We start from the raw sequence: 27,295 nt of genomic DNA, 5'->3' as shown, positions 1-27,295 counted from the left end.
TGTTATGCAAGTCCAAGTCGAGTCGCAAGTCATCAAATTCATGACTCGAGTCTGACTCGAGTCCAAGTCACATGACTCGAGTCCACATCTCATAGGTGGGACAAAGTCATTGTTATGCAAGTCCAAGTCGAGTCGCAAGTCATCAAAATCATGACTCGAGTCTGACTCGAGTCCAAGTCACATGACTCGAGTCCACACCTCTGCTGGATACGAACACCACTCCAGCGCTCGTTTGGAAACGGGGGGGGGGGCTCGTTTATTTACTTAAAAACGATCCCCCAATGCAAACACCGGTACCTCCCCAGAGAGAGAGAGAAAGCACCCCACACGCTCCTCTCCGCCACACCTCGGAGTTCACCGCCGCGGTCTCTCCCGCTGCTGTGCCTCACCGGGAATAGAGCTCGATGTGCACCACCGCGGGCACGATCTTCTCCACCACGTCCGCGATGAAGTTGAACCTGTCGCGAAGGCTCTTGTGCGGCTGCGAGCCTTAGCGAGAGAGAGAGAGGCAAGTCGGGGGACACCCCGATTAGCCCAGTTGCTTGGGGCCCGGAGTCACAGTAAACAAAGAACAACAACAACAACAGCTCCACGTGGACAGTGTCTACAGGTGGGGACCTTGACAAATTGTGGTAGCAAGGTAAACAGCAATAGCAGGGTGCTCCCTCTGACAAGAGGACGCATTAAGTCGTTCCCTGCACCCCCCTTAAGGCTGTGCCAAGACGGTATCGACTCACGGCGGAGGCGTCCCGAGCTCGCAAACTCTTTCACGGGTGAAACGAGAACCTCTGGCTGCTAATGAATGAGTCAATTAAATAATCAGTGCGGCGTTCGGGCACGGCGCTGGGTGGGGGGGGGTCCTCACCACTCTGTGCGTCACTGGCCGTGATGCTGGCGAGAGGGCGCGCCTGCAGAGCCGTCAGCTCCGGAGGGAATGGGGACGCTGCATCCACACACAAGGACAAAGATCCCCCAGCGTTGTAGCCTTCGAATGGGACTGTTGGGGCGAGTGCTGTTCCTATGTATGACAGCGTAGTGGTGGTTGTCGTTGTTGTTGTTGGTGGTGTTGGTGGTGGTGCACACAACGCAGGACACGAATACAATTGAAGAGGACTGAAAATAGGCTGAGCCAACACGTGCATTTTGGAATGGGAGTATGTTGAATGTACGAATCTCTTTGGTTCTTTCGGCAAAGTCACGTAGGTAGAAGAAAAATAATAGATCACGACGTTTCGATCGCCACACAAGCAACCGTCTTCAGGTAGGAGTGTATGTATGCTTTCTAGATTTGAGGTTTTCGAAAATGCAGAGATCCATACTCTTTGGTTCTTTCGGGAAAGTCACGTAGATATAAAATAACGAAACGTCGTGATTTAATTTGTTTTATTTTATACCTACGTGACTTTACCGAAAGAACCAGAGAGTATGTATGCTTGTTGAACTTCTTTCGCACCGTACGTAGCCAACCGTGGTGAAATCGGAGGTGCGGGGGGCAGGGATAACAAACTAGACAGAAGTGGCAGTTCTAATATCAATGAGTTTTCGATTTAGATTTTAAAGCGCATCGCTCCAGTGACTCCGCGAGTGCATGTGAAGGCCGGCACGGCACACGAGGGGGTGGGTGGCCAGCACCATCCGCCTTTGTCTCCAAAGTGTTTACACATCACAGCAGGTACTACATTTGAGACTGAGTCGACCTAGGCGAGACTCAGAACCGTGTGGCTGTGAGTGGGAATCTACACTACCGCTCCCGACAAGAAAACGTATGATGTTGGCATATCGAAACGCAGGCATTCACATTCACACACAGCACGTGCACACGTTGAATTTTTTGCAGCTGGGCACGTCTACGCACATGCACGTTCAGATTCACACACTGCACGAGACACACACACACACACACGTATGGACGTGTGCACATCACATGAAGGCACATCCACACAAATGCACATAAACACATACACACAGCACGTGCACACGTTGAATACATTGCATCTGGGCACGTCCACACACATGCACGTTCAGATTCACACACTGCACGAGACACACACACACGTATGGACGTGTGCACATCACATGAAGGCACATCCACACAAATGCACGTCAACACATACACACAGCATGTGCACACATTTGAACATACGTAGACACATCCACACACACATACATTGACATGCACACTCGCTGGTAATGGGCAAAGCTGCCTCTCCCGCTTCCATTTAGCCTCACAGACTGTTCGACACACAAACTACGCACGATTAAATAATTCAGTTTGTGTGCTTACAAGTGCACTAACTACTACGTAAGCCAATCTGCTCGCACACACACACACACACGCGCACACACACACACGCACGCGCACACACACGCACACACACACACGCGCACACACAACGTGCGTGAACACACTGTCAATCACATTTGTAAAAACAACCGTGCATGAGTGGGAATACATTACCCTTCAAGCAGAGCATTGTATTAGTGACATGAACTCGTTAACGCAGCAACGCGTTTATATTTATTTATTAACTTTAGAAATTTAACCCGGATCCCATGGCACTGTAACATCTGTTTTTCATACATAACGTGTGCTGTTTCGTCGTCGTTGTTGTCGGAGGAGGAACGTCGAGCGTTCGTCAAAGAGCTCATGCCAGGTTTGTCGGCGATGATTTGACGTCGCATTGACAGGGTGGAGTCTCGATGCCAGTCGCGTGGCGATGCTGCGTGCAGCGCAGGGCACGAATGCAATAAGTACTGAAGGGAGCTTGAAATAGGCGCGTTTATTTGGACTGGGATTCCGTTGTGTGTGTTTGGACGTTAAACTTCTTTCGCACCGTACGTAGGAAACCGTGTTCATCAGAGGTGCGGGGGAAGAAAATCGGCGGTGTGGAGGCAGACTTGCAGCCAATGATTGAATGCATAATTCTTACTTTGCTTATTCGTGAAAGGAGGGCTCACCGAGTCTCAATACTCTCAGGAGGGTCCTGTAACTGGGACGTTTGGCCAATACCACGAATGAGCATTCGGCATCATGCGGGAGGAACGGCGATGGGTCAAGAAACTCCACCGCGCATAAATACTCCTCTGGGATCACTCGATCAGCACTGCCATCTCCTGGCCACCTTGTAGGCCCACACCTACGACACCTGGCAAGCCCCTGGTGGTTGCTAATTTAAGTACGAAAGGAAGCTCAGCTTTGCTTAACTTTTGAGATTCGGCGAGACTTGGGACATTTGGCTGCATTGAGATACAGGCATATGAAAATACCCTCACATTAATGCGCTCCCTGTGTAACATTGCCAATGCAATATAGTGTATTGCTGAATTAATTCGCAAAATATATGGATCTGTGGCGTTGGTTTGCACGAAAAATAAAGTATATTATCGACGTACTCTATTATTGTCGTCATCATCAGCCGTGATGAGCGCACCTCCGGTGAGCACAGTTGGATACGTACCGTGTAACATAAGTTAAATAAACATACGGCCACGATTGATTCACTCCTGGACAAAGGCTTCCCCCCCAAATACACTATATAGAGCGACTTAGCAATAACTCTGGACTAGTAGAGCCTCGGTAGTTGCTACTCTTTGGATGAACGATGGACATTACAATTATTATTCATGATTCTCACAATTAATTACGTTTCTGTGCATCTGCCCATCCGTTTATCTGTTGGCGCGTGGTCAAATGTAGATATATTTCGCACTTTTGTCTTTATGTTGATTTCATTTCACTTACATCGCAGCTCAGAATTAGATTTTTGTCTGCGTTGCTCAATCTATAACCACCTGTGGCCGCAACAAATCATTACCGCATCATGAGCACATTTCCCAGCCGTCCGTGCTGTGCATTCCCTGCCCATATTGAAGCCGATGCTTCGCCTTTGTTTGCCAACAATGCCAGGCCGTCTCTATCTCTCCGTGAATAAATACACCCCACTGATCTGCACGGCAGTCGCATTTAGACGTTAAGTAATTCCACATTGCATTGTATGCTAAAGCCCTGGGCTTAAACTATGAGCAGCAACAATCCACCATAGAGACAGCCAATACACTCCGCTGAATTCCCACCCCCTCCCCGAACTCCCATCAACTAGTTCCAGTCCCATTATGTGAAACAGTAATCTTTAATTTTCCTTGAGATGATGTCCCTTTTATTTTAATCGCTCCCACGGACGCATGCAAGCCCCGTAGAGTAGTAGTAGTAGGTCCTGGCATCACACCAGTTCAAATAAAACAACCCTCTTTGTTGCTCTGCTGGTATTATGTCAGTTGCGTGTAATTATCCGTAATTTTACTGATGTATTGTGGTAACCTTACACTGCTCCTTCAGACTGGGACTGGACCGAGTTTCCTGATTGACAAATAATTAATTAATCAACCCCCCTTCATTGTGGAATTTCTGCAACAACGGAATGACCAAACCATTTTCACGAACCATTCTGTCCCGCTGAAATCGGGGCAGTCGTGTCGACAAGCCACCGGAACAAAGCAGACAACAGGACGGCACTAAAATGTAGCTAATCTCGGCACAGAATTGCTGACATTATTCTTGATGTGATTCATTGACACCGGTCGTGGCCCATTATAGCGTCCACTAAGTATACAGCCCCGTTAAAATACCTATTTAGTGCTGATGCCCTCAATCATGATTTCACCACTTCTCATCTTTAATTACCCATTTGTATCTTAGTCCGTGCACGAACTCACTAAAATTTCACAATTCGCACGACTCCATACTCAGTTTCAAGTAACAGTTTTACATCCCCGGCATAGAGTAATCGTGTAGAGTCCTTTTTGGCCATTACGACCACATCAGCCGAGGTTGGCCACAGAGTGCTTGGCCGGAGTGTCGGGGGACACCAGAAGGGATTCAGATTTCACTCTCCACTGATCTTAGCTGCAGCCGCCACTGCTGCAGAATTAAACATACTCTCAAATCCCTTTACTTAGTGCCGTTAACAAGAAATATATATTTTTAAAACCATTACAAATCCATGCGTCTGCCTATGCTTTGCTCCCAGCTCGCATTAAACAAAATGCGCTCTTCAATAATTTACAACCAACTCCTCTTCATATGACTATGACGGAGCCATCAGCTGATCCTTAAAATAACGCCCGTGTCCGATTGCCCGGTCGTATCTCTCGGCAGTTTAACTTGCTCACGGGACACCCAACCCACAAGCTCAACCGTGTGGCCGCGACTGCGCGCGCACACGACTCACGCCGCCGTGACCATGACCTGCTCAGCCAGTTTGCTTATTCAAACGAAATCTTGGCTTGAGACTTTCCACCCTCCACCCCCCCAACATGGATCTCGGCCTCGGCAGGCACCTTGCATTCCTCTGCCTGGTGTTATCACTCCGGGACCTTTTGTGTAGTAACTGTATAAAGGAAACACAATTACGTTGGCATCTTCGTGTTGCAGAAACTAGGCACCAACAAGGGATATACATTCCATTCAATGGATTTCCCTTTGAAGCGTAATTATATATATGTGCTTGTGTATATTTAGCAGTAACAATTGGTCTCAAAGTCAATGACCTGTACTGTGTATACATTCCTAAAGAGATTTGAGGTCACGCTTGAACTTGGATTGAATGCGTGAAAATGTACATAGGGTACTGAGTATGTTAAAATAATTTGAAGAGTACGTTTCTAAATGTGGAGGGAAAAACGGGAAGACCCGGAGAATAATCCACACAACCATCAGGGTCGGGATCGAACCCACGACCTCCTGTATACTAGAGGGGGCAGTTAACATCTCACCACCGTGGTGCCCCTATGATAGAGCCATCAGCTGGGTCCCACGGTTTCCTTCCAAGTGAAACAAAAAATAATCAGTAATTGAGAAGAAATAAAACAGCATCTCAAGACTAAAAATAATCATTTGCGTCGTTGCTGAGAATATAAATAACGAAATAAATAAACAATGTCTCCACATATCTTTGCCTCCACAGAAAAAAATGCAATTTTTTTTTACAAAGCCGTCAGCCACATGGTCTTCTGAGAGCATACAATTTCACCAGCATTGTTTCAAGACAAGCACAACTCTGGGCCGGTTTTGACAAACACTATCTCATCAGCAGAGTTTGGATTGCTTGAATCAAGTCTCAAGAGTCAGGTGGCTTTTCAGGGTAAACTTTTGTCCATATATAAACACAGAGTAAATCATTAAAAGCACAGATCGGACTTCATGGCAATGTTTAAATCTGTGTCACCTTGTTGATGTCTTAATACTTTGCAGTCTGCTGTCTACTACTTTATATTTACTTTATTGCTGTAATTTATTTTATTTTATTTTTTTACTTTTGTCATATTGGCGACCCATGCCACTCTCGCAAATGAGACTACCCTGGTCTCTTGAGCTCTGACCTGGCTAAACAAAACAAACTTGAAGCCTAACACAAATAGTACTGTATTCGTGATTTGAGGGCAACATAGACATGCAAAGCCTAAGCATGTGCAAGGCAATACTGTATACCGAGTATCCGTAACGTAACGACAATGGCATCACACAGAGGGGCTTGGAACTACGTGGTGGCAGAGCGGTGTGGACCAGGTTGTCGCTACTCTGCGCAGGAAACAAAAATATTTAAAACCATCTGGTGGGAAAGTGCTGCCCCCCCCGACTCTGTGCTTCACAGGTCACTTGAAGAGATCCCAGAGGTAGTTATGTTATATCTGGTTCCGTGGGTCTTACTCTTACACCAAGTGTTGCACTTGTACCGACTGCTATGCGAGAGTTTTCCGAATGGGTTATAGTGGGGGGTGAACACACAACAACGATAGGACAGTGGGGATGATATTCTGGAGGAAAATAAGATAAACTTCGCATCTGATATCATTGGCACACGTCTGTAGCCAATTTGGTTTCATGTTTAAAAACGGATTGGCTAACGCAATATATGCGCTGGAAACTCTGAAAATGTGTGGCTCTCCGGCTCTCATATCTGGCTCGCAAATCTGGCTGGGAAATTAATGGAATTCTTGCGCGTGTGTGGGTTGGCAGCAAATGTTCACCCTGTCACCGGAGTGACTGTGTTTAATGGTACTACATACGTTCACACGCGCACTTCTCAAAACTTCTGCAGAGCCATCATCCTTCTATAGAAGAAGCACGCTACGTATCTAAGTCCTTCATATACCCATGTTGGTGAATAAATGAACGGCTTTAGGTAGAGTCTGATGACGGACATCTGAAATACTGCCAGTTAATGATTGAAGCGGGCGGTGGTCTACTATGTGGTCCATGATTTCTGCCATTCTTTAAACAAAAATCGATTTTGCTACATTGCCCTCTGCTGCCCACCACTCCGCCCTGCGACGGCCGATTGCAATCTGTCTCATGCACAGTATTCCCTCATTTTCACGAACTTGTTATCCGCGATTTTGGCTATCTGCGAATCGCATATGGAACTCTACACGACTGCATCGAAAGAGAGAAAGTTATGAGACGCAATTATGAGAACGTGATGCGAGAAAGTGACAAGATAAAGTGATGAGATGAAGTGATGAGACAGAAAGTGATGAGATAAAGAGATGACAGAGATAGAGAGAGAGAGAACTTCTCGAAGCTTTAGAAGCATCTGAGGACGTTGTGCGTACGATGTCCGTCGGCCAATATCGTTATCCGCGAAATGTGCCATTCGCGAGCATCTACGGAACGTATCCCTCGCGAATAACGAGGGAATACGGTATGGCTGTTGCCAATTCAAGCGCTATTCAAGCCCCAAAACCGGCTTAGCATGCGAGATGTTGCGAGACCGGGCACTTTTCGGGTGATGTGGTTATATGGCGCGGGTGCCGTGGCATTGGTGCGTTAGTATAATAAAAACACATTTTTTTTAAAAATATAGATGATTGAAACCACGAATTCTCTCCTGAAGCCCTCTCATGGCGAGCAGACCTCGACATTGGCATTCAACTCCTGAACATATTGCCGCCATACGCAAGAGTAGAATAGAATCTCAGCACAGTGGCACGTGTGTATTACGGGTAAAGGAGGTGTAATTAGATTTTTTTGGGGGCTCGAAGCCGTTCGTTATTTCACAAGCCACTGCTGGATGAAGACATGTCAGTCGTGGGAGGTTGCTTCGACCATACTTCACCACGCTGGTCAGTGTAGGTTGGCGAAGGGAAGGGGAGGGGGGGAGACCCAGGACCGGTTGACACATTACATTGATGTTAGCCGTGGCCGCTGAATCCGAACGCAGGTCGTCGGGTTCATAGCAGAGTGCGCTAACCATTGAGGCTACTGCTTGCTGCCCCTCACACGATTGGTCAAGATGGGATTATATTGCTCAGCTGGGGGGGGGGGGGTTCCGTTAGCTATTAACTTTAGTGTGTCTCGTGTGGCATTAGACAGAGACAAAGGTTGCCTGCTTAAGACTCGCAGGCTTGCAGGGAGCAAACACTGTTGTTTTTGTAATCGCACGCTGCGTGACACGTAAACATCCAGGGGAGGCGTGGGATATCATCACACTTAATTTCCCTCAATCTGTCTCCGAATATCATTTGATCTCCCAGTGTCCGTGACTAAGCGATGCCCGTGCACTTATCCAGGAAAACTCCTCCACGAGTCTCGACACCGCTTCTCAGGAGGGCCGATTCCGCAATTGGGACGCTTCACCAAATCAATGTTTTTGGTGCGTTATAAAAGCGTAAGGGAGGCTTTCATTCAGTGGTAGATTGACACATAGGCTGCAACTTAAGAAAAATTGTCACCCCCCCCCCCCCCGGAGAGACTTTTAGCGATCGAATCGCAGATGTTGCAAGCCACGCTCGCCCTGTTTGTGCCCCGTGACTCACTCTTCACGGCGGTGTCACGAATGTGTCGCCTTGTCGAGATATTGCCACAGGAGCGAGACGAAACGAACGCCAGTTCATCCACCACGGGAGCTGTGTTCTCCGGCAATTAACGTTTAGACGTGGGTGGCGTAGTACAGTCCAACAACAATGGATGTTGCTGCTACTCTGCCCCTGGGCTGCCCACGACGTGTGCGGTAGCGGTTTACGGCAACTTGTTACTACGTTGCCTGGTGGTCGCCCATCCGTGTACGGCTGGCTGTGTCGTGCATCGATTACAGCCGCTTCCGATGTTTCTGCACGTGGAATTTCAATAATTGTATTACTATTAATGCACTTTGTTCACCCAGGTAATCGTCTGTGAGTCCCAGAAATCTTTTTAGGAGGGTCCTCGGTCAATTCCAAATTGAGCCCTTTTTTGTTGTTGCAGGTGATGGTGTTTTTGCGTGTGGGGTAGAAACTGAGGTACGTGAAGGTAACACTGTGCACAGATAGATTCAAACAACAATCCATTCATGGCCACGAGACCGCAACGCATATTCTATCCCCCACTTTGCAGGACGGAGTTACGGTTTTGTCCTGTTGACAAAACGAGATGCACGCGGACCGCCGCCAGCGAGGGATGAAAGATTGCAAACTCGTCTGCGTTACGGCGACACCTGGAGCTGTTGAACGAATCACTCGATCTCCTTCGCCTGATCCCGTTCGATTGCAGTGTTAAGTCGATTTTGATCCTGTTTAGTATTTTTTGGTGTGAGATTGCCTGGGAAAAAAAACTGCTGTTGTGTGCGCTGGGGCTTCGTGGTGACTGTAAGATGACATAACAGCAATGAATGCTTGCATCCATCTGTGCGTATCCGCGGTGGGTTTTTAATCCCGAATGAAGTCTAAGACTAATTCATAAAATTTGGCCAAACATCCCAGTTACATATGCCTCTTGAAAAAATAAACCACACGTATTTTGAGACTCGGTGTGGCTTTTCGTGGGTAAACAATGGAAAGCCGGGGTATGATTGCAGTTGCTGTTGACCAACGCGCCAAATATTAACTTTTACAACACGCGCTCTGGAATTGCGGAAAAAAGTGACACGGGTACCCACTCTGCACATACACGAGCTTGTTTATATCCCACGGTATTTGTTCTACCGTAGGCTCACGATGACACAACCGTTTAAGGGTTGTTGTTGTTCTTGAAAAAAAGAAGAGCTCATTATTATTTACATGTAGATTGTGATGGTTCCGCTGTACTTGTTACAATACGTATGGTAGTCAAGAATTGATGTGAATAAACAAATAACGCATCACCATGCATTCATACTAATTATAGTTATTGCAACACAGCACCATCATGGATACTTATACTTGAAATATTAGTGCCTGTCTGTACTGTATGTTGAACTTCCTTCGCAACTACATCATCATTTCACCGGATCGCTATCTCACCGGACCATCATCACCACCACAATCTCAACGTATCTTCATCTCACTGCATCACCACACATCTCCATCATCTCACCGCATGAACCATCGCAATTATATTTCGAATTAAAGCTTTCGTGACTGCAGGGATTCATCTTCTTGGTTCTTTCGGTAAAGTCACGTAGAAGGGAAATAATAAAATAATAAAAATAAAACATCATTAAATAATTCTCACGACATTTCGGCTACAACGCAAGCAACCGTCCTCAGGTGAGGACATAAAACATAATAAAATAATTCTCACGACGTTTCGGCTACAACGCAAGCAGCCTTCCTCAGGTGAGCAGCCGTCCTCAGGTGAGGACGACGTTTCGGCTACAATGCAAGCAGCCGTCCTCAGGTGAGGACGGCTGCTTGCGTTGTAGCCGAAACGTCGTGAGAATCATTTTATTATGTTTTATTTTTATTATTTTATTATTTCCCTTCCATCGCAATTATCTCCACCCTCACCTGAGGACGGCTGCTTGCGTTGTAGCCGAAACGTCGTGAGAATTATTTTATTATGTTTTATTTTTATTATTTCCCTTCCATCGCAATTATCTCCACCCAGTCAAACCACATCATTGCCCACGACAACAACAACGAACGCCAATCAACGCCACTGCCCACCACGCCACGCCATACCGTTGGGACAGGGCCCCGCGTGGAGCGCCTTGGCACCGTGAGCGCGCAGCGCGCACACGCTGGGGAACGAGCGCCCCTCGCTGCTGCACACGGGCCCCGGGTGCTTGCACTCGCACACGCCCTTGGCACGCCGCTTGCCGCCGCCGTGCTGATGCTGATGCTGCTGAGCCCCGGCTACCCCCACCACGGGCCGGCAAACGAGTCCCGCCCGGCACACGCGGGTAGCCGGGCCGGGCCCCCCGGGAGTCATCACGGAGACGCACGGCTCGCCCTCCCCGGCGCGCTCCGCGCTCCCGCCCCGCTCTCCGGCCAAGGCCAGCAGCAGAAAAGCGACGGGCAGCAGCGCCTTGTAGAGCACTGGCGAGCCCATGGCAGCGCTGTGAATGCGTCCTTGTATGAAGTCTACTGCTGCTGCCTCCCTGTGCCCCCTCCCTCTGCTCTGGGATGGACCTGCGAGGTGCGTGCGGGAGTGCGCGCGCCCCAGGACTCAAATGCGCTTTCACGCACTGGCGACGCCGCTATTTAGCCGAATGGGAAGTCACTGGGCGAAGTCCGCACGGCGCTGTGAGCGTCAGCGTTGAGTGACACGCGCTGTTAACTACACACCCCACCCCCAGCAGCCCGCCCCGAAACTCCTCCTGCACAGCAGCAGCAGCAGCACCACCACCAGCACCAACTTCCAACCACCGCCACCGAGCGTTCTTAACCCCCCCCACCACCACCAACCCCACCCGATCAACCCAAGCCAGTCCCAAGACTCCCGTCCCATGCAGTGCCCCCGCACCCCTCCCCTTATCCCACAGCTCGCCAGCACCACCACGGCAGAGGAGTGTTGTGTCTGGACGCGTGCCCATCTGCCTCTGTGCAGCCCTCTTGGCACGGTGCGCCGTTGTCCCCTCCCTGCCTCCATCCCTCCCTCCCTGCCTCCATCCTTCCCTCCCTGCCTCGCTCTCTGCTGGCACGGATCAGCCCGCAAAGTGCCACGAGAGCCATGGGGCGCGATTCAACGGGGCAGGTGAAGCAGCTCCAATCGGACAAATTGCCTCGTCTTACTTGGAAAAAACACCTCCCTAAATACACCCCCAGCCTGCAGGCTGGGAGAGAAGAAAGAGGGAGGCCTGCCTACATTGTTCTATTCTCAATACACTTCTTGTAATGTTTGATTACCGGTAATTTCCCTTTACGACGAATTGTGCTAAAGAACATGTTTGTGTAAGAAGTCTGCTAGATTTAGGGAATTTTGCTTTCTGGGAATGCGTGAATGAACTCGCCACATTCCGAACGTGTGTGATTGAATAATGCCCTGAAATACACCGAGCACCTCCGTGTAATGGCATAATTATTGTGGTCTTTTCCCTTTATGTCATTTCCTCCATCTACATGCCCCGATTTAATAAACTATCAAACACTGACGTTACACCAACAAAGAGTGAATTACATGGGAAGTCTGACAGCTTGTCTGCTGTCAAGTTAAGTAAAATAATATTTACACAATGTGCACGGATATCGTGCTTCGACTGCAGTGATCTGTATATAAGGTTTTGTAAGCCCATTCCATGCTAAGAACTGGGGGTGCCGTGGTGGTGAGATATTCATTCCCATGCCTGAGGTCGTGAGTTCGATCCCGACCCTGACGCCTGTATATTTGGAGTTTGCATGTTCTTTCCGTGGTCGTGTGCATTTTCCTCCGGGTTTTCTCTCCACATTTAGAAACACGTGTTTTTAAGTATTTGGCTTCTATACATTTCCACGTGATAAGCCACTTCGTTTAGCTTGTGTCCAGGTCGCTTCTGAAAAATAAGCTATATGTCTCAGTGGGCCTTACCTGGTAAAAAAAAAATCAAAAATGTTTATAGTAAATTTTAGTTTATTTTTGTGTTAGGGATCACGTGGTTCATTTTTATGGGTTGCCATTTGTGAATTGTCGTTCCACCGTAGCTGCAAGTAGGAAGTGACGGGATACGTCGCGAGAAGGGATGATGGTAGGTGGTCGAGACTAAAGAAGTCGTCTCAGTTGAAGGATGGAACACTCCACAGAGGGGCTCGATATATATTTGCTTTGCAAGACCGTGAGCAAATTGTGGTGGCTTGGTGAAGTTTTCATCTAGCAGTGACTAGATCATGGGTGATAACGATTCAGGGTCAAAGTATTACAGAGCTCAGCTGTGTACTAAACGTGTACAAATACTAAATCAATGTGTACATTGGTGTTTAATCTCCAGGTTCTGGGCCCGAGATGATCACTTCTCGAGTTAGCATCTTAACTAATTTGCATTAACGTCGAACATTTGTATTCGCATGCGTGAATTATTGTTTGATGCTGAAGAAGCCACACGGGCTTTTCCGTAATTGAAAGTACACATGCCGTGACTTCTTTTAAGTGTGACCTCTGTCACCTGAACAGTCGTTTCGTGGCACGTGCCAGGTCATATATCAAATAGAAAATAGTTGGGAGACATCAACTGCTGGGCGGGGGGGGGGGAAAGCCTTCCTGATTCCCCTTAAGATCTAATCTTGATATTTACCGAGTTGAAATGAACAAATGCTCTTTCACATGGAGTGCTCGTGGCTGAATTAAATGCTTAGTGCAACGTGGTTCATGCCGAGGTAAACGATTGCCCACGTGTGGTCATACTGTGATAGAAACCCACCCTGCATCGTTCCACATATACCAGTCTCATCAAGCTGGTGAATGCAATTAAGCCGAGGCTTTCAACAGACGCAACAATATTTCATAGTTATTACACTATAGCAATGGCATGCGAAGAGTGGGTCACGTGTGCCGACGTGACGGTCCAAATTGGAAAGAAATCTAATACTGCCAAATTACTTTGAGTGAAACCGCGTAGCGACGTGGCCCCCATATTATTGGCAGACCATCCTCGTCTGTGAAACACAGCACCCTCTTCAGAGCCTTGTGCTACGAGAATGGGACAAAATAACAAATCTGCTGATTGAATGATTGACGTCAGTGCAGAGACGATGTCGGTGGTGCGTCTGTCTCCGCTTACATCTTTCTATGCAAGACGACAACCGCCGTCACGTGTTTATTCTCTCTCTCTCTCTGGATCTGAGCAACGCAGTCAGACAACGCAATGGATTTAACACCTAGTCGTAGTAGTGGGGCTTTCGCGACCAATGTTATGCATAATAGATGTGTTTGGGTTATATCGCGTGACTATAAATGTGTCGTTAAACGCGCCACCACCCGACGCAGCCAATTATTAAGCTCTGCCACGTACACAAAACGTGCCGATTCGTTACTACTGTAGGGGTGTTAGAGAGAGAGCCCGTTATGCATGGCAGCCTATGGTAAACAAACACAGTAGGCGGGGCTACATGTGTGCACGAGCAGGTGCCCTCTGCGACGTCCGCGCCAGACACCCTGGGGGGGTCGATTCGGTCATTATGATCCCCCGGGGCCCCACCCCTCAGGGAGGGGTTGGGTATAAAAGGGGAATGTATCGAGGGGCTCGGGAGTGTTGTGTTAGCTAAGAAGAGGAGACGGAAGACGTCCTAGATAGAGCCCTGGTCTCCCCCTGGCACGCCGTCCTTATCAGGACCCCGCAGGCTCGAGCCAGTGGCGTGGTACCAGAGCCAGAGCCAGTGCTGGTCTGGACTCTGGGTACCGGGCCCGACTGACCAGTGTCGGGCCAAGATAGCCTCCCCTAGCCCATTAGAGGAGGACTCAGAGGCAGGCTAGGGTTAGCCTAGAGGTGTGTCCTCAGATAGACGGGTGAGGGGGCCGATACCCCCTCAGTGTGTATGTCACAACGTGTGGTGTTAAATAAACAAGTGTGCCTCCAACTCCGGTGTGAACGAGTCATAAGCGTTACTACATCTGGCGTCAGAAGTGAAACAAAGTACGAACATGGATACACGCCGGACGACTCGAGTCGGGGTACCAGAGGCAGAAGACACCACTGCAGTCGGAGGGCCCGAGACGGCTGAAGATGCCATCGACCAGCCGGGGCTGGGCGCATCCACGCCACAGCAGCTGGAGGAAGGGGAGCCGTCGATGGAGGGGCTGAGGGAGGCGCACGCGAAGCTGACCGAGCTGCTGTACGCCGCAGCCGCCATGCTCGACACCATCACGCAGCTGGGGGCTGCGGGACCGCCACGGGGCAACGGCAGCCGACGATCACAGCGCCTTCCCGCCATTTCCACGGAGCAACATTTTGAAACTCCCGCCATCGCTGCAGCTGCTGTTGAGGGCGTGGCCGCTCTAAGCATCGCGTCCAACGGCGGGAGTACAGTACCTGCCGCGTCACCACCAACGGGCGGAACGTCACCACGGGTGCGACCGGCGATGCCATCGCTGGTTCGTGCCGACGCTGAGTTGAGTGAGGCGGACGAGGGAGTGCGTTCTTCCTCTGCAGCCGCTGCCTTACATCAGCGGCTACCTCCACTCAAGGAATTTGTGGGCGAGGATGGCGACTGGGGCGGCTTCCAGCGGCGCTTCCTCGCTCACCAGGAGATGGCACAGTGGACAGACGCCGAGGCTCTCCGCGCGCTGCCAGCACTTCTCGACAGCGACGCCCTCGCCACTCTAACATCGGCTTCGAAGGAGAGGCGCTCCACGCTGCAGAAGGCGATGCAGGTGCTGTCGGCGGTATATGGTCCACCATCGGACTGTCGCCAACTCTTTTACGATCGCCAGCGGGGGACGAAGGAGTCGCCCCTGGCGTACCGCACAAGCCTCCTGGCACTGGCGAAGGAGGCCTTTCCACGAATGGATGACGAGGGTGTCGACGCCATGGTGACAGAGAAGATACTTTTGCTGGCGGACGACTTAGACATCGTCATTGTCGCACAGGACGATGCAGAGATGTGCTCCCTCCAAGCGGCCCGTCTTCTCCACGCAAACCTGTCCTCTCAACGACGGAAGGCCAGCAAGGCGGCGAGCGGGCGTGCCGTCGCTGCAGCCACCCTCCCGGCGGAAGAGGGTTGCGCCATCGACCATCAACGGCAGCATGGAGCGGGAGTACGGGAGGACCGGGCCGGTTCAAGCCGTCTACAACATCCATCGTCGTCACCAGCGCTTCCACGCTGTTACAACTGCGGCATCCGGGGCCACGTCGCCTCGGGGTGCCGCTCTCCTGGGCAGCGCAGGACGACATCTCAACGGGACGCCGGCCCTCGTCACAAGCTCCACCATCATAATCCGGCGAGTCGCGGCACCCCTCACGTTTGGCCCACGCACACGCCCGTCGCACACTTAAACACCGCAGCGAAGGGGGGGCCAATATCGCGTACCATGGCACCAACACGCACCGCTCTGGGTACTCAGATTGAACCCAGCCAGTGGTCCGTGTTGGCCCATCGGGTTGTAGCCGCGTCGTCAGGGTCGTCGGCCGTTGTGGGTCACATCGATGGGGTCGAGGTGCGCATCCTGGTCGATACAGGAGCATCGGCGACCATTATTTCGGAGTTGATTTATAACATTCTCCCTGCCCAAAGCCGTCCTTTGATGCCTGTTAACGTGCCATTCTTTGCTGCTAACGGGGGTTCACTTGGCATCATCGGACAAATTCGAGCCCAAATTTGTGTCGGGGATATTAAATTATCTGGGCCGATTTTTGTTTCCTCCTCGCTGGCGGTTCCGTGCCTGCTGGGGACGGACTTCCTGGCCAAAATGCCGATTAGGATATTAATCGACCAGGGATGCATTGAGCTCCCATCGGGCCGACGCATGGCGTTTTTGCCATCCCCCGCTACGAGCCGGACGGCGTTCGCGACGGTGCCGGCGTTCGTAGATAGAACGGTGCGCGTTCCTCCGGGGGCGCAAATGTTAATTCCTTTGAGACTTCGGCGGCCCTTCGCTAAGGGCATTGGGGCTCAAGGGGTTTTGCTGGGACCGTCTAGGGCCGGGGTCAGTGGACCTAATTTACTCCCGGCCCAGACCATAGTGAGAGGGGATGGAGAACCCTTCATCGCGGTCCTCAATGTGGGCTCGCAGACGGTGGTGGTCCCACAGGGGACCGTGCTTGCTCACGCAACGCCGGTGCCCTGTGAGGAACCCGTCGCGAGTCATGTCGGCGCTGCCCCTGCACCGCGACCACATTCAGACAGCGATGAAGGGTGGCTCGAGGCGCTTTGCGCGGGATCGACGGACCTGTCAAATTTAGAGCGCCAACGTCTTAAGACACTACTGAGGGAATTTTCCGACGTTTTCAGTCGGGATAAATACGATTTGGGCTGCACTCATCTGCTGCGTCACCATATTGATACGGGTGACAGCGCGCCAATACGCCTAAATCCTTTTCGGTTGAGTCCCGCCGAAAAGGACCATGTCAAATCGGCTGTTGATGACATGCTAGCCGCCGACATAATTTCTCCCTCCAACAGCCCTTGGGGAGCGCCGATCGTCCTGGTTAAGAAGCAGGACGGTTCGTTGCGGTTTTGCGTTGACTTTCGGCGCCTTAATAAAATTACGGTTGCCGACGCATACCCGCTCCCACGGATGGACGAATCGCTTGACGCCTTGGCGGGAGCGCGATTCTTCTCCACATTGGACTTACTTTCGGGATTCTGGCAGCTTCCTCTGGACGATGATTCAAAGCCTAAAACTGCTTTCCGTACTCCGCACGGCCTGTTTCAATTCAACCGGTTGCCGATGGGCTTACACTCAGCGCCGGCAACTTTCCAGCGGTTGATGGAATTGGTTTTGGCTGGATTGCAATGGGAGTCGTGCCTGATTTATTTGGATGACGTCATTGTCTTTGGCAAAACTTTTGAGGAACATCTCCAGAGGTTGCGGGCGGTTTTCCTAAAGATGCGGGCTGCTAATTTGAAATTTAAGCCCCAAAAATGCCATTTGTTACGCGAGTCGGTGCGTTATTTGGGGCACATCGTGGGGCGCTCAGGTATTTCTACCGATCCCGCCAAAACGCAGTGTGTAAGCTCCTGGCCGACTCCCACCTCAGTGGGAGAGGTTAGGAGTTTTATTGGGTTTGCGTCGTATTATAGACGCTTCGTCGCTAATTTTGCGACTATCGCCAAACCCCTACATGCTTTAACATCTAAAGGGGTTCGGTTTTGCTGGGGTCAGGAGGAGGAGGCTGCTTTTTGCTCCCTTCGGGACGCTTTGGTAAACGCTCCTCCCCTGATTTACCCTGATTTTTCAAAACCGTTCTTGCTCGACACCGATGCGAGCAACACGGGTATTGGGGGCGTGCTCTCCCAGGTGGTTGACGGCGTGGAACATGTGGTTGCGTACGGCAGTCGGGTGTTGTCTCCAGCGGAGCAACGGTATTGTGTCACCCGTAGGGAACTGTTGGCAATTGTCCATTTCGTCCAACAGTATCGCCCATATCTGTACGGTCGGCATTTCACCGTCCGCACAGATCATGCGGCACTGCAGTACGCCCTGAGGGTCCAACAGCCATCGGGACAATTGTCCCGATGGTTGGAGGTCCTCCAGGATTACGATTTCCAAACCACATACCGTAAGGGCGTTCGCCACACCAACGCGGACGCTCTGTCACGCTTGCCAACCACCTCCGAGTGTGCATGCCTCCTGGGGTCTGGACGTTGCAGGCCTCCAGGGGACACATCGGTACCTGTCTTGGCGGCCGCCAACGACGACGATGCAATGGTTCCTAATTCGATCGAACAACAGGGCAAAGATTCCCTGTTGGGGTTGCCCGTCATTGAATGGGGGCGCCTCCAGATGGAGGATGTCTCCCTCCTCGGGTGGCGACGTCGCGTTGGCGGTGCGGCGGGGGGAAAAAGAGGTGGTTCCGACGCATGGGAAATGTGCCAAGGTCTGCTAATGCATTGGGACGGGAAGTCACGTCGACATCGGCTGGTTGTCCCTACTGGGTTGCGGGGTAGGGTGGTATGGGCCGCTCATGAGCGCCTCCTACACCTGGGGACCCAAAAGACTCTCGCCTTGCTGCAACTTGATTTTTACTGGCCTGGCATGACGAGGGATGTGGGGGATTTGTTGGGATCGTGCCCTCAATGTGCACAACGCAAACCGCCGGCACGGGAGTCTAACCCGCCCTTGCAATCGATCAAAGTGTCCAGGATAAACGAGCTGGTCGCTCTGGACATTTTGGGACCATTCCCCGCCACCCCCAGAGGGAATAGATATTTGTTGACGGGTGTCGAGTATTTTACACGCTGGCCTATGGCCTGGCCTTTGGCCAACCAGTCGGCAGCAGCCATCGTGGAGGCCTTTGTTCAGGGTTATGTCCTGGACAAAGGTGCTCCGGAGAGGCTGCTGACCGACCAGGGCAGAAATTTTTCCGGTAAACTACTCAGACAAGTCTGCGATCTCCTGGGCACAAAGAAAATTCGGACCTCCCCATATCACCCACAAACTGACGGGATGGTCGAACGTTTGCATCGCACCATCTCGTCCATGTTATCACAACAAGTTTCGGACTCGCAAACGGATTGGGACCTACAAATTCAGGGGGTCTTGGCGGCGTACCGGATGGCACCCCATGCGGCTACGGGGTTTTCTCCCTTTTACCTCATGTACGGCCGAGAACCAGACCCGCCTGTTCGTGCCCAGTTGCGGATCCCCGTGCCGCAGGGAAAAACTAATCTGGCTGACCACGTTAAATTTAATCTGGACAAATTGACCGAGGCACGGGATGCTGCAATGCAAAACTCTGACCTCCGTCAGAAGGCAAATGAGCGCCTCAGATTGAGTCGAGCGCACATGCTGCAGTGGAAGCCGGGGGACAAGGCATGGTTGCACTGCCCCCAGGTGCCACTGGCAACCTCCTCTAAACTTGTGCGGCCGTGGCGGGGCCCTGTGGAAGTGGTGGAGGTGTTACGTCCGCAGTGCGTGCGCATCAAGTGGGGGAAGCGGCGATGGTTCGTGCACCCCTCCAGATTAAAACCCTTCGCTGCGGTACACGACCCCACTTCACACGCGCGTGGCCAAACATGTGGGGGGTCGGCCGACTTGCTGGGTCCGTCTCTGTCGCTCTCACCTGATGCCTTGCCGGCTGTGCCACCTTCAGGAGCATCAGGAGTGACGGGCTCACGCCCGATCACCCCTCCTGCGGATACCGAGGGTCACGCGGAGTCAGAGGAATGCTCACCTCAAGACGGACAGTCGCCACCTGATGGTCCGCCACGCGGGGTTACCCCGTGTGAGGGGCCCGCTGCAAGGACGCGCGCTAAAATGCGCAAACTGTTGTGAGGCCGAAAATGTGTACATAGCTGTTGTGTTCATTGGATGTTGTGTGGGTGGTGTGTTCCCCACTCCTCGGATGTACATATGTTGGCTTCACCGTGTGTTGTGTGTGCGTGGTGGGTTCCCTGCTGATTGTATATAGGCTGTTTTTTTTACGGAATTCGTATTTATTCGGGGGGGGTGCGACGGGTTGTTTTCTCATCTTGCTGTTGCGTTCTTGTTCTGGTTCCTGTTATTGTTCAAAAATAGTGAGGCACACGCGCGGTCAGGGGGTGAAGGCACCTTTATTGTCAAATTTTTGTATGTTGGCAGCCGGGACGGCTGCATGCTATGCGGGGGGGAGTGATGTAGGGGTGTTAGAGAGAGAGCCCGTTATGCATGGCAGCCTATGGTAAACAAACACAGTAGGCGGGGCTACATGTGTGCACGAGCAGGTGCCCTCTGCGACGTCCGCGCCAGACACCCTGGGGGGGTCGATTCGGTCATTATGATCCCCCGGGGCCCCACCCCTCAGGGAGGGGTTGGGTATAAAAGGGGAATGTATCGAGGGGCTCGGGAGTGTTGTGTTAGCTAAGAAGAGGAGACGGAAGACGTCCTAGATAGAGCCCTGGTCTCCCCCTGGCACGCCGTCCTTATCAGGACCGCGCAGGCTCGAGCCAGTGGCGTGGTACCAGAGCCAGAGCCAGTGCTGGTCTGGACTCTGGGTACCGGGCCCGACTGACCAGTGTCGGGCCAAGATAGCCTCCCCTAGCCCATTAGAGGAGGACTCAGAGGCAGGCTAGGGTTAGCCTAGAGGTGTGTCCTCAGATAGACGGGTGAGGGGGCCGATACCCCCTCAGTGTGTATGTCACAACGTGTGGTGTTAAATAAACAAGTGTGCCTCCAACTCCGGTGTGAACGAGTCATAAGCGTTACTACACTACTACAGCAGTGTAAACCCACGACATTTACAATTAAATGCTGTGGTAAATCTCGTGGGTTTACTCTCCAATACATTGGTGTGCTGTATTAGTAACGAATTGGCACGTTCTGTTTACGTGACAAACCTTACTAATTGTCTGCGTCGGGTGGTGGCGGGTTTAACGACACATTTATATATTTACGCGATCTAACCGAAAAAAAACCCCCTCTATTGAAACAATGAATGTCGTCAAATGGCTACCGTTCGTATGGGGTAAAAAAGACCTCTCCCTCGTTGCAGCAAAAAAAAACGACTTATCCTCACACTGAGCCGTACGAACACCCTCTTGATTAATTTTGACAGTGCCACGCTTTTGGGCCAAGACCAACATAAGATGTCATCGCAACATTTTCCGACTACTCCAAGGGGTAGAGTTTCAGTTATATATATTTATTTTACTTTATGCCGAAGCTTCTTTAATGAAATCCATTTTAAACATTTAAATAAATATCGTAAAAAAAGGTCTCGTTTCCCACCACCGCTCCCCTTCCCTCATTTTCACACGCAGAATGACACACCGTCTCGCTCGCCTTCCTGCCCTTTCTAATGCCACCGGGAGTATTTGCGGCGATGAGCGTTGATAGTCGTCTCGTTGATCCGCATGCAGCACAGGAACTAGGACTGCTCGAGTCCAGGGCAATGAATGCTCACGCGTCATCGCTGCGCCATGTGAGACAGCGGGAACATTGTTTGAATCGTCGTGTTGCAACACAAATCATTCATTCATAATACAGAGTGGCCCAAATGTTAAATGTCAAGTGCAATAGCCGGCCATCCGTTTGGCCCTGTTATTTCACAGGCGGTATCCGGGTCAGCGCAGCCCCTTGGTTCATCCGGAGATGAGTAAACAGCAGCGGACGCAAATCAGTTCCACTTTATCAAGAGGAGGATGGCGAGAGTTCGGCGTGGGAGGGCTCACACCGGTATCGTATCAAGGGATTATATTCAACAGGGGATGGGGGTGGATCGCAAGAGGTATTTTTTTAATTAAAGTATTTGCGGGAAGGAAGGGACCGCAGTGGTCAAATCTAGGAATTCTTAAACAACAGAAAGTGTCTTCTTGGTTCTTTCGATAAAGTCAAGCAGCCGTCCTCAGGTGAAGACGGCTGCTTGCGTTGTGGCCGAAACGTCGTGAGAATTATTTTATTATGTTTTATTATTGTATTACTTCCCTTCTACGTGACTTTACCGAAAGAACCAAGAAGATGAATCCCTGCAGTCACGAAAGCTTTAAATCGAAACAGAAAGTGTCTCCACTAGTCACTCTATTTGCAGGGCTTGCTCAGCAAGGGCGACCGTTCCATCGGAGAGGGTAGGCAGCGTGCACCAGTGGATTACTCGGGGATTCTTCAACGGGGACACACGAGGAGGCTCTCCCCATTCGCGGGGAGTGGAATATCTCAAGAATTCGAACCACGACGCCCCACAGTGCCAGCCTCTGTTGTTGACATATTTAAACAACCGCCTGGGGGGGGGGGGGTTAATTAAGTGGGGGGGGGGGGGAATAAATGTTGCTTCCTCTCCCCGACCCCCCTCTTTCCCATGACCAGGCCGATGACGCCGCTTGTGATGGTTAAACATTACTGCTCGTGAAGGCAAGCGGGCACTGCCAGTACCTTGTGGTCCGCACTCTTGAAACCTCGTGACCTGAGTTCGAAGTTTGGTCGAACCACCCCACGTGACCGACACAATTTGAGAAGGCATTAATCCAGCAGTGCCGTTGACCAAAGGGCTGAAATTCATTTCTTTTAAACCACTGGCCCTGGAAACTGTGGAATGCTTGCTCAAACGTGTACCACATGCCACCTACTGGATAAATAGCATATACGTTACAATTTCTCATTGGTCATAACGGAGTCGTACAGCACTGTTACACTTTAGGTATTCAATCTGGATCTATTTTTAAGCGGCTATTTTTTTAACATACAAAGTCGTGTCAAATGAGCGAGTCATCGCAGCCCACGAGACAAATCCACAAAAGCACTTTGCAACAACATCCCAACTCGCCTGCGGGGTTTGCCCGCCGTCTGTCCGTTACTCAATATGAATTCCGCAAACACGTGTGTGACATTTACCAAACGGGGGAATCGAAGCCGAGCAATGAAGGTCACGATGCTTAACGTTACATCGGAACGTTGGCAAACAGCTCCTGATGCCATGTGGGTGAGGTTAATTGCAACAGCCGAACCTCCTTGTTTTTGCAAGCCGATGCGACGCAGTCAATGCACATGCCTCCACGCGAAAACTATAGCTAAACATTTTCTCATGATCCATGGAGATGTTGGCGAATGCATCCTCCAATAACACGTACGTCACAGGCATGTTGCACACACACGCCGACGCGCGGGCACGCAGCCGCACAAAAATAAACGTTTTTTAAGAGCCCCAAGTGTTCACATTTCCAACCGTATCCTGTTTACTGTTTTATACGCAGGGCACAATCACCAGTTTGGTCAATTTGAAGGTCATACGTTATTCTAAATGCAAAGCTCCCTTATTTTCGCCAAGTCGTTTCGTAAGCCAGCGGCTATAACTGTCCGCACCGTAGTAGATTCGGAGTGCCTAAAAATATGCTGGTCCAGTCCAAAAATAATCCTCACCAGACACCCATGTATCCATGGTCAGCATAAGACAGCACTGGGAATGTAATACGTTTAATGAGTTACAGCGGTTTCCTCTCAAATATGAACCTCTGAAGCAGCGCATGTTGACCTCCCGTCCACTTGCGGCGCTAATGGGCGTTGATTTATGAGGTCCCCCCTCGACTGTGTATTATTTTACCCATATTCTTTTGTAGTTCAACCTTGGCCTGTTTATTAGTTACAACCAATCGGTGTCCTTCGTTGGGGGCTCAGCCACGTTCACTTGAACTCATGAATAGTTGTTTTTTCTTCGTAGAAATAATATTGGCATTTTAGCGTGTTTACAAAGAGAAGCAGCGAGGCGTAAAACAGATAAGGAGGAAAATGTTTTCCCAGTATCTAATCTGGTCACCGCACGAACGTGATAATTCATGTTTTTCACAATATTGTCTGTGACCTTTGTGCAGATCCTCCTTAATTTGTTACTTTTTTTTCTTTTTACTCGGAATTGGCGCACGGTGGTCCCACGTGGCATGACCGGTTATGATGCACGTGGTGAGGGCACTCATAGCAATACAAAACTTGCCGCTTTCCATTTTGGAGCTGTTGTCGTTTCACAGCCAACACTGGTGCCATGTGATGGTGATTTACACGCTGTTTTATGGTCCGATTCATAATTATAGCTCTCCAGTATGGGTTAGAATCTATCACGTGCAGCTTGTGTACAAAAATGCTGTTCTAAATATGAATTTATTGACAACAATACAAAGGGTCTTCATATTATTTTTCAAAGAACCGGAAAGCCAGGAAATGTTTAAGGCAACACGTGGCATGATTAATGCCACTTCAAATGAGTTCGGTAAATATATTTTTACGAAACAACATTCAGCAACACAGCCAAGCTTGCCAATTGCACAATAACCAAATGTGTCTCACCAGCTTCCATCCAAAGCATTTGGCCCATCCCCAAAAAGTTTGGGAAAAGGAGAACGGTCAGCCAGCCAACCAATGTGAAGGGGGGGGGGATGGACATCAAGGCTCCAGGTTAGTACCCATGTCTATTTAAGACCAGAAGCAGGTGACTCTCTTCACAATTATAGCAAAAATTGCCCGATGACGCTGGATGTAATTACCAGCCAAATGTCGTACTCAAATTAAACATGTTGTGGATTTACTCTCCAATACGCCGTGTGGGCTGAAGTTGTACTAATCGACACGTTTTGTTTACGACACAAACTTCACTGGTTGGCTGTGTCGGGTAGCGGCTGGTTAACGACGCATTCATACTGACGTGATCTAACCCAAACCCCCCCCCCCTTGATTATGAATAACAGTCTTCTTGGTTCTTTCGGTAAAGTCACGTAGAAGGGAAATAATAAAATGATAAAAATAAAACATAATAAAATACAATTCTCACGACGCTTCGGCCACAACGCAAGCAGCCGTCCTCAGGTGAAGAACAGGTCTGTCGGAAAGACAGCGTGACTTTACCGAAAGAACCAAGAAGATGAATCCCTGCAGTCACGAAAGCTTTAAATCGAAATATGAATAACAGTGTTCGCGAAAGCCTACAGTGTCAAACTGCCCATGTCCGTACCTGTGTCTGGTCGCTGGAGGAGGAGCTCTCGGATGCGGTCGCTTGGAATGGCGAAGGAGATCCCTGCCGTCACCTTGAGGGTGTTGATGCCAACCACCTCGCCGTCCTGCGGGTCAACCGCACGCCGCTCCGTTAGGTGGCGACGACACGGACGAGCGGCCGCGCGTTTTGCCACTCGTTGCAGCGGTTTTCAGTTTTTGTGTTAATACTGTGGGCGCATCAACGAAACAACAACAACAACAGACGCGCCTTCCGCTTCAAAGATGGGCATTAAAGTCCCGTGGGAGTTTTTTTTTCTCGAAAAAAAACAACAGTCATCCATGTGTGCAGGCATTTCACAGTCCAAATTTTACCCAAAAAAATTGGGAATAATTCGCAAATGACTCGAGGGTGAGGCCACAAAGCAACATCGCCTCCCTCCCCCTACTGTGAAATTACCACAGCTGTTAAAGCGCACGTGTGTGAAACACAGCACCTCCACGATGGCCTTGCACTGTAAGAATGACGCGTACACCAAATGTACTCGTGGTTTGATTTGAATTACTGCCCCGTTGTTAAATCACGACCACAGCGGGGTTCTCCACACAGGCCACGATGCTCATGCCAGCGGAGGAGCCTGCCAACGGTGGGCTCAGGCGGTTTCAGATTACTTGCGGTGATTGCAGATTTTTAGCACAGAGAAGCAATGCAGTTGACGGTTAAGACTTGCGCTCCATAATGGAGGTTTTTTTTTGGGTTAGATCGCGTAAATATATAAATGTGTCGTTAAACCCGCCACCACCCGACACAGCCAACTAGTAAGGGTTGTCACGTAAACAGAACGTGCCAATTCGTCACCTGTACAGCACGCCGGCGTGTTGTTCAAACCAAAACTTGTGCTACTCGTAAAAACAAACAGCGATCTGTGAGCAACGATGATTCAGGGCAGCATTGTGATTGCAGAGTGTGACTCGCAATCGTGGGTCCACTCGCTGCTGTATCCCTCTGAAGTGTGGATACACTATGCGTATACCCCGTGTTGAGACCCAACATTGACTGCTATTCTGAATGAGGTGTGCATCCACTACGCGACTCAGGGCCGTCAACGGGAGATGAACGCCAACACGCGCCCTGCTTCAGCGGCAAAACCAACGAAGCATTGAATCAATACAGCATGACAATTTGAAGAAAAAGCAAAGGTAAGGGATGATCATTGGATAATTATTGGAGAGAAAGTGGCATTTCACGATGAAGTTATCCGACACTACCATCATATGACAATGTTTGAATAGTTTTGTTTGAGTCCTAAATGTTATTCTAATTGTGATGACATGGGGTGAAGTATCCGTTCGATTTTCTCACAGACCCGTGAAACCATTTTGTGTTCGAGATGAGCCCAATGTAAAGTATATGTCACAGAGCTACTTCTGAAAACCCCTTCAAGTGACCGGTGGTGCACACAGCCGGGAGCAGCACTTTCCCAAACACTGACCGACATCAATGTGTTTTTTTCTTTCTCAGAGCTGGAATAATCGCCTAAATTAACTGCAGATAAAAGTTTAACGTGACAGTTTAGGTTTTTTTTATGCGGTCATTGGCGAGCAGGCTAAGGCCATCAACTCGCCACACTTGAGAACTCTAAGATAAGAAACCCAGTTTGATCACAAGCGGCTACCTGCATTCGAACTCAGGCCCCAGCGGTGCCAGCTCAGCAACACACCAACCCGTGATCCACTCAGTCACCTCATATCATGGGCTTCTTTTAAAATGCCACCTGAAAGAGTGATGGAATTTACAAGCGGTTCTTACCAGATTCACCAGGGGTCCACCAGCACTCCCATACTTGATGTCCCAATGTGACAGAACAAGGAGCAGCAGTTACATGAAAAACAAAAGATATTATTATAAATGATAATAACAAATACTGTGCATGTTACTCATTTAAAAGATTATTATTTCTAATTCGCGAAATCATTCATGTCACATATTGAGCTAAAGGTGGGGCTTAACTTAATAAATGTGTCCGGGTCAATGACCAGGGAAATATATTCCGGATCTGGAAAATCACATCCAGAATATTCTCGCTCGGGCTGTGGCTACGAGCT

At 50.1% G+C, this 27,295-nt stretch overlaps 1 protein-coding gene across 3 annotated transcripts in view; it reads right to left on the bottom strand.

Annotated features, from left to right (window-relative positions):
• LOC144935175 (serine protease HTRA1-like) overlaps window positions 1-27,295 on the bottom strand; it is a 58,913-nt gene that overhangs the window by 19,479 nt on the left and 12,139 nt on the right. The window contains exons 5-8 of one of the 3 annotated variants that reach the window (XM_078861639.1): window positions 27,000-27,032; window positions 25,212-25,317; window positions 866-943; window positions 390-489 (exon numbers count right to left, since the gene is read on the bottom strand). In XM_078861639.1, coding sequence (XP_078717765.1) covers window positions 390-489; window positions 866-943; window positions 25,212-25,317; window positions 27,000-27,032 — 317 coding nt within the window. Of the gene's footprint in view, window positions 1-389; window positions 490-865; window positions 944-10,914; window positions 11,536-25,211; window positions 25,318-26,999; window positions 27,033-27,295 lie in introns of those variants that run through there. The other 2 variants (XM_078861641.1, XM_078861642.1) reach the window with 2 other exon arrangements.

Source organism: Lampetra fluviatilis, chromosome 12 (genome assembly GCF_964198595.1).
Source record: "Lampetra fluviatilis chromosome 12, kcLamFluv1.1, whole genome shotgun sequence".
Classification (NCBI taxonomy): domain Eukaryota; kingdom Metazoa; phylum Chordata; class Hyperoartia; order Petromyzontiformes; family Petromyzontidae; genus Lampetra; species Lampetra fluviatilis.
This window is presented reverse-complemented; position numbering and strand designations above follow the sequence as displayed.